This window comes from Sciurus vulgaris, assembly GCF_902686455.1.
Source record: "Sciurus vulgaris genome assembly, chromosome: 15".
NCBI classification, from domain to species: Eukaryota; Metazoa; Chordata; class Mammalia; order Rodentia; family Sciuridae; genus Sciurus; species Sciurus vulgaris.
Window position 1 is genome coordinate 90113045 of NC_136476.1, and position 8108 is coordinate 90121152.

Sequence of the window (8108 nt, forward strand, 5' to 3'; positions counted from 1 at the left end):
AAGAGCCTGTTACAGACATCCACGCGGCTGACAGAACACCTGGGTGCTCCGTTCAGCTGTGACCTCTGAGCAGTGAATGTACACTAGGGACGCTGGCCCCAGAAACAGCTTTCAGCTGGCAGGGACAAGCAGGGTGCTTGGGAAACAGGCTGCCCTTTTGCACTAGTTTGTCTTCCCAGTTCTGAGGGACATAGGGATCCAATCACTTCCACAAAGATGGTCCATCACTTGTTGAAGGTAAGCGGGAACTGGGACAGAACAGGACTTAATAGCAGGTCGGGGAAGGTTTGCAGGGTCCATTCCTCCACATGGCCAGCAGAGGGCAGAAGAAAGCAGGCTGGACCTGGGAGCTGGGGGGCTGGTCTTATGGGTGGCTTTGATGGCTGCTTACCAGCCTGTGTCCTCACCTGTGAATGGGATGGGTGGGTGTGAGGCTGTGTGGTGTCCAACCTGGGAGGCACAGAGGGAACCCCTAAAATAAGTGAAAAACCTAGGGTACTGCAACTTCCCACCCCTCCCAGTTCCTTTGCAGGAGAGGTGACCCTGGGTAGGTGGGTGAGGGAACAAACCCCACCCCTAACCCCCGGTCTCAGGACACTTGCATCTCCTCAGTTAGCCCATGGAACTGGGTCAGGACAGGAGGCCAAGGCAGGCATTCCCCAAAGTCACTGGGGGAGGGGGGCTTCCTGCCTGCATCTGCCCCCACCCAAGAGAAGCCCCCACCCAAGAGAAGCCCCTGCCCCCACCCCAGGGACTTGGCCTGCCAGGGCCCTTGTCAGCACCACCCGCAGGCTCACCCCTGCTTCTCCTGGCCTCTCCCCACACCCAGCATGCCACCAGGGGTTCCCTGGCGACAGCAGCATCCTCGAGGCCGACCCCAGCCCCAGGCTGCCATCACCATGGAGGAGATGCCAAGGCGCCATTCCCAGCTGGGCTGCTGGCCTGTTTCCTGCTCTCCACACACCTGGGTCTCTGGGACTCAGGGGCCAGCTCCATGATAGGGTGCCACTTGGCAGAGGTCTCAGGCAGAGGGAGGGTGACGGACCCCAGGCCAAGCAGACAGGTGGGGATGGAAGCCAGAACCGCATGACTGGGGAGTGGTGTCCAGCAGGTTTGCGTTTATTTGTTGCCTCCCTCCCTCTCAACAAAGCCCTGTCGGCCTGGTCACAGTGCAGGCCTAAGCAGGGGCTCCAGAGTGCAGAAGGAGCAGGGCCCTGCACCCACACCGTTGGGATCAGAGCACCATAGTTAGGGATGCTCAGGGGCCTAAGTTTGTACCCCGCAAACTAGGGGATGTCCCCGTCCCAGGGCCCTATCTGCTCCACCCCTTTCAGCCGAGCTTTTTAAAACTTCTTTTTCTTAGTTGTGGATGGACACAGTACCTTTGTTTTATTTATTTATTTATTTTTATGTGGTGCTGAGGATCGTACCTCAGTACCTCACCTGTGCTGGGCAAGCGCTCCACCACTGAGCCACAGCCCCAGCCTCAGCTGAACTTTGATTTACCAAGATGTGTTCAAGGTGGGGAGTTCCTCCCTCATCAGCCTGAGCAACGTGCACTCCACCAGCTCCTCCCTGCTCCTCCCTCCTCCCCAGTGTCTGCCTCGAAGCCCCAGCCTGCTCCTCCCTGATGCCTGGCTCTGACCCTAGCCTTGAGTCGGCTCCCCTGGCTCAGGGGGCCGGATGCCCATGGTTTGATTTCAACATCAGCCTTCTGCCCACAGCCTCTGTCACCAGTGGGAGCTCAGGCCTGGAACCAGCCTTCCAGGTCCTCGTAGACCTGGCCACGCGGCAGGTGGGGGTAGCGGGCACAGATGGCACAGAAGCGCTCCTGCCAGTCCTCCAGCAGCCGCACACGCAGCCTGTCACGCCAGGCGAAGAAGCCACGATAGTGGCTCTCGTTCATGCTGTTGAGGAACACAGCCAGCTCCTGGGCAGACCGGAAGTCATCCACATGCACGAAGGCATGGGGAGGGACAAAGGCCTCATAGGTGGCCCGCGGGGGCCCCAGCACGATGGGCACAGCCCCAGCGGCCAGCGCGTTGCGCCAGAACTTCTCAGTGATGTAGTCTTGGTGCTGTGAGTTCTCCAAGGACAGGTAAAAGCGGTATGGAGCCACGGTGGGCAGCAGACAATCAGCACACAGTGGACGCCCGTTGGCACGGCCAAACACATCCACCTGAAGGTGAGGTGCCAGCTGCTGGTACACCCTCGTGCGCCGCTGCCGCTTCTGGTAGTTGCTGACCACCCAGATGGCCATCCTGCTCTTGACTGGCACCGGGGGTGCGGGCCCAGAGTGCGGCTCCAGGCGGCCATAGGGCACAAAGATGTCCGAGTCGCGCCGGTAGCTAAGCACCCAGTTGAAGATGCCGCGGAGGCGGGCGAGGCCGTGGGTGTTGCTGGGTGACTCCATGGAGGCCCAGATCCAGGGCTGCCCACGCGGCCGCTGGGCCAGTGGTAGGTGAGACCTCCGGGTCTCCAGCTCGCGGTGGTGGAAGACCACAGCGTCGGCACTGGCCAGCAGGCTTCGGTTGGTGCTCAGGCGGCAGCGGGCCACACCGTAGCGGGTGCAGGTGTCACCCAGCAACTCAGGGGGCTGGTCGGTGAAGGGCCAATGCCAGATGAGGATGGTGACTGTGGGTTGGGGCTCTGGTGCACCACCTGGGGCTGATCCCAGCAGCCACAGGAGCCAGAGGACTGAGAGCAGGGTGCCCCCGGCCAGGCCCCCCCAGGCCCATAGTCTCCAGGTGGTGCCACGCCCTGCAGGAGGACAGGGAGGAGAGGCTGGTACCCCAGCTCAGGACACCTGCAGGCCCCACTCTCCACCTCCCCTCCCCCAGCCAGGGCTCCCCAGCAGGTACTCACTGGCATTATTCATTCACAGCCTCCTGGAATCAGTCACCAGAGAAACCTAGGTTCTCAAATCACAGCAGCTACCCTGGCGGCACCCTGAAATCACAGCTGTGCCCCTCACTCAGCCCCTGCCTGGAAGCACTGTGCTTTCATCTGCCGAGGTGAGGGCAGTGGGGCCTTCCCACTCCTGCCCCGCCCCTGCCGTGGCCTTTGCCATCACCCACCCCACCCCCACCTCCTCTACTCCTCTGCTGGAGTGGGGTGGCTACAGGAAGAGCCACAAGCCAGGGCCCCCGCCAGCCCTGCTGGTCTCCAGAGAGGCCCAAAGCTGACCACCTGGGCACCAGAGGAGGAGGAGGAGGCCTGCTTGGTCCAGGGAAAAGAAGGCTGCCCGCATGAGCACCCTGCGCAGATGCAGCCCCTACCCAGATGGGCACCCAGCACCGCCCACCATGCAGACCCAGGGTATCCTCGGAGAGCAGGTGCACTGCCCCAGGCCGCAGCCCCTCCCTGTGGCATCAGCCACTTCCCCTGGGTGGCAGGCCATGGTCTCCAGACCCTCTGGCGTCCCAGATGTGCTGTGCTCAGCATTTCCCCAAGGCTGAGGTTTCTATCAGGCTACCCCACCTCATCCTGCCCCGCCTCTGCTGCCTCTAGGAGCTGCCTTGTCCCCAGAATCCAGATCCCCTCCTAGGAAATCCCAGCATGTGCCCCTCAGGGGCAGGCCCCAGGCTGTGTTGTGCCCAGAGGGAGTGCGGGCTGCTCAGGGATGTGTGCCCATAGAGCCTGGGCTGCTGGCTGGGCCCAGGGTCCTGGGTGGGCTACAAGGAGTCCCAGGTCACGCACTTCCTCCTTGCTGCCTTGGAGGGGGCTTTCCAGGCTGGAAAGGGAAGGAGTCCTTGTGTCCCTGACGCTGACAGGCAGACTGCCGGGCAGAATCTGGCTCTGGCTCCAGGAAAAAGAAGTCTGGCCCCAGCCTGAGGTCTGGGTCCCCCCCCCTCCCTCCAGCCAGCCCTGGGACACAGTCTGGGGCTTGAGGTCTAGTTCTTCCCCGGGCCCCCAAGCTGGAGACGCGACCAGCCCTGAAGATTCTGGTATGCCTTGAAGGGTCACCCAGAGCTCAGGGCACACCCTGCTCTCGGGCTGAGTGGGACCCCTTATCTGACTTCATCCTAACCAAACCTCTCGCTCTGCTCCCCAGGGCCCCAGAGGTCCCAGGCAAGGCGTGGCAAGCCAGACCTAGATACCAGAGAACCCAGACCAGGAGTCCTAGAGGGGAGGGTAGCCAGGAACTGTAGCAGCCAGCACCACATCCCAACCAGCCCTTTCCCAGTCACTCCCGGCCCCAGGACTACTGGCTGTCCCTAGCTGTTAGCCCACATGGACACAAGGCTGCCGTTGGGACAGGAACCAGCTGCTGGCAGCATACCCACCGTGGGGGCAGAGGCAAACCCAGGAAAGAGTGGCAGTTTGGCCCCTGGGAGGCACCTACCCTCCACAGCTCAGCTGCGGTAGAGTTTGTGCAATGCCTCGAGGGGAAGGGAGGGCTGTGGGCACCTCAGAAACTGTCCAGCTGGCTTGAGGTGCTTTGCTCCCTGAAGACCGGCCTCAGCGTGGACAGTGGCACGAGCCCCTGCCCTTCCAGCCACCCAGTGTTTAGGGAGATGATGCAGTGGCACCTGGGACCTCGGCCCCTCCCTGGCATCAACCCCAGCAGGGCCACCCTGGGGGAGCCACACCCGGCTTCAGGCCTCACTTCACCCCACCTCTTCTGTGGTGGGTACCCCTCAGGCAGTGGGGCCTGCAGGAAGGAGGCCATCCTATCAGCCTGGGGCGGCCGGCCTATTGTCCTTCCTGTTTGTGCTGCCAGGCTGGCTGGGGCCCTTTGCCACCACCTCGCCCACACCCACAGCCTGCTCCCTTCCTGGGTGGATTTGAAGGAGCCTCCCCCACCTCCACCTGGTGCTGTCAGGCTGCTCCTTGCCACACACACACACCCCAGCTCAGGTTGGCAGTGGCAGGGACCCTGTCGTGAGAAACCGCGAGCTGGGAAATGGGCGCCGAGATTTGGCCCAGAAATGGGTCAGAACGAGAGGGAAAAGTAAGAGGTGACAGAGCCTGAGTCGTCAGAGGGAAAGCTGTGAGTCAGAGGGAAAGCTGGGGCCTCCACCTGCCACTCGCCCCAGCCAGGCCTGACTCAGGGCTCCCAGGGGCCCAGGTGGGCACCAACCCAGCTTGGTGGCATGGAGACGAGGGATCAGGATCCTTCACTCTGCCCTGCCAGGCCCTCTTGCCTGCCCCAGTCAACTCCCGGGAGGGCAGAGGGCCACCTGAAGAGGCTTCAACCCCGTGGACCCTGTAGACTTCTAGCCCCCGCAGACAACAGCACCTGGGGTAGCCAGAAGGCGAGGGACACCCATGCCTGAGGGCACCACAGGAAGCAGGGCAGAGCCTGGCAGACTGCCTGACAAACACTGGGCCCCAAGTGCTGGCCTGGGTAGGGCAGAGCTCAGACTCATGCCACGAGCGCCCCCTGGTGGCTGTGCCTCAGAGACACCTGTCCCTGCAGAGGAAGGAACCCAGGCACACTCTCATTGAGGTCAGCAGGGCTGCAGGGGTACAAAGGGGCTTGCCTTTGGGAAGGTGGGCACCTAGGGAAATGGGGCCTTGGAGGCTGGCAGGGCCAAGGGAGCACACCCAGAGGGCAGTGCAAGGGCACTGCAAGGTCAGTGCTGGGAGCAGCTGGTCCAGGCAGCAGGAAGGCACCCTTCTAGGTCACCTGAGGGCATAGGAATGGCCCAGTCCTACCCTCCATTTTTCCAATGAAACCCAGGGTAGGGAGCATGTCCTCCTTTTCTCCAGGTGCTTTAGGGGACTGGTTCTTCAGGGACCCACCTAGCACACACCAGGTTTTGCATGTCCCTTCCTGTTCTGCACCAGCTATGCTCCTGTGCTGCACAGCAGGCAGGAAGCTGCAGCTGGGACACTCGGAATCTGGGGCCACCCACCCAGCTTGTCAGGGGAGGGGTCTGACAGTGGAAGAACATGGCTTCCCAGGGACTGAAGCTGGGAAGTCCTGTATCCTAGAATCTTGACTCAGGGATCAGAGTACCCCACATTCTGTGCCCCAGAGAACTGCGAGGTTGGAGGCATCTCCAAATGAATGTCTGTGCATCCAGGTCTGTGCTCCCCCCTGGCATCTGTGCTCAGGGACACATCAGGCAGGTCCTGCTAAGCACTGAAGCAGAGAGGCATCTACTGGGCTTCCTCTGGTGAGAACACATGGAGGGTACTGGGCTGCGGGGAGCAGGCCTGCAGAGGCTCAGGTGGGCTCAGGGCTCAGGCAGGTGGGCCAGAGTACTGAGGTGAAATCAGCCTCTACCTGCTGCCAGGGAAGGTACCCCTCCGCAGGGGGCCTGGGACAGAGACACGACAGCAGTCAGGGCTCCCAGGCTGCTGGTGGCAAAGAATGGGGCCTTGGGCAGGCCCGGGTGGGTCAGGCATTCAGCCAGGATTGGGATCTCCAGAGCTCCTGCAGTCTCCAGAGCAGTCTGCCTGCATCCTGGGCCTTATGGGAGGAAGAGTGGTGGCTGAAAAGGCCACACAGAACTGGCCCGGGACTGATGGGAACCCAAAGAGCAGGTGAGGCATGTGGTGCTGAGCTGCGGGCTGCGGGTGACCCTGCCCACATTCTCCTGCTCAGGTCCTCCAGCTGCCTAGCTCATCACAGCAGCCACTGGGAGGGGGACCTTCCTTGACAAGGCCTCAGTGAGCAGCAGGGGCCCTGGGGACAGACTGGGGACTCTAGAAGGTCAAGAAGATGGGACACGCAGGTAGCTGCTCTTAAACTCCCAGGTCAGGCCAGCAGGGTGGCCTGGGGAGTAGAGCCTTCAGCCCTGGGTCTGTGAGCTAGACAGGCTCGGTGCCAGGCCACTCTTGGCCTTGGAGTGAGGCTGGAGTCTCCCTATATCACACTTCTCTGTGGTCCCCTCCCCTAATGCTTCAGATAAATGACAGGGCATGGCAGTGGGCATGCATGTGCCATGCCTGATGCTCAGCACACACCTTTTTTAAACCCAGGGGCACTTAACCACTGAGCCACATCCTCAGCCCTTTTTATTTTTTATTTTGCTTTTCATTTTGAGACAGCCTCTCTAAGTTGCTTAGGGCTTCACTAAGCTTTCCAAGACCGACTTGGAATTTGCCATCTTCCTGACTCAGCCTCCAGAGCTCCTGGGATTACAAGTATGCACCTCCATACCTGGCTCAGTGCACACTTTGCCCCCATCCCAGCTGCAGGCCACCCCAAGGTCGCTGCTGAGGAGTGTGGGCTAAAAGCAAGAGGGCTTCATGGTTTACAGGGGCTCTGGCCTCCAAAACGAAACTGTTTAGGAAAAACAGTAGCTCCACGCAGGGAGTTCCCCTGTCTCCTAGTCTGCCTCACACACTCTTCAGGGCCCTCCTGGTCCCAACTGGCCTTGCCTTCCTCATCTCAGGACCGTCCAGCAGCCTGGACTCCTGCACTTAGCAACCATGGAGGGGCTTTTGAATGCAGCCACTCCCTCCCCAGCCTCAGTGGAGCAGACAGCTCTGGCCTCTGCCCTACTCTGCACCCTGACCTGGTGCAGGCTCTATTTCAGCATTTTTGACCAAAGAGTGTCCCCTCCCTCACTCTGGACCTCTTGCTCCTCATATTGGGGAATAACAGGCCAGATCCTAGGTCTAAGCCTTAAGGGCCCCCTGCCATCTAATTCCCCTCACCTGGCCCCCTGATCTACCTGGCTGTGTATAGACTGTGTCCCTCAGGTCCCTCTGGCCAGCATGCCCCCCATAAAAATGCAAGGGCCCTGAGGTCTGTGTGCTCCCCTATAAGAAACTTAAGATGCGTGCACACTGTTCTTCCAGCTTTCTGCCCCAGGTGGACAGCAGGCAGGAATGAAGGTGTCCAGATCAGGTGTGCGGGGACTGCCTCTCTCCCAGCCCTTTTCATCACACCAAATGGGGTCTTCTAGGGAGTCAGAGCCTAGAACTTCGGCTACCCTTTCCCACTGTGGGACGCGTGGGTGGTGTGTGGGTAGTGTGGGACCCAGTGAAGATGGTAGGGGTGGTACTGTGTTTGCCCCTCTCCTCTAGCCTCCATGGGAGGGTCTTCACAAGTGCCCCACAGAGGTGCCCCTGCTCAGGATCCCCCTCAGGGCCCCCCAACGCCGGATGGGGACTGAGGATTAACCAACACCTCTGACACGCCCAGAAGG

The 8108-nt window shown here is 61.0% G+C and overlaps 1 protein-coding gene across 1 annotated transcript; it reads right to left on the bottom strand.

Moving 5' to 3' along the window:
* Positions 1–1288: 1288 nt before the first annotated feature.
* FUT7 (fucosyltransferase 7) lies at positions 1289–3050 on the bottom strand. The gene is made up of 2 exons (XM_079112843.1): positions 2866–3050; positions 1289–2760 (listed from the first exon to the last, which is right to left on the bottom strand). Exons 1-2 carry the CDS (start codon positions 2876–2878, stop codon positions 1745–1747), a joined length of 1029 nt encoding a protein of 342 aa, XP_078968969.1. The 5' UTR covers positions 2879–3050; the 3' UTR covers positions 1289–1744.
* Between the last annotated feature and the right edge of the window lie 5058 nt (positions 3051–8108).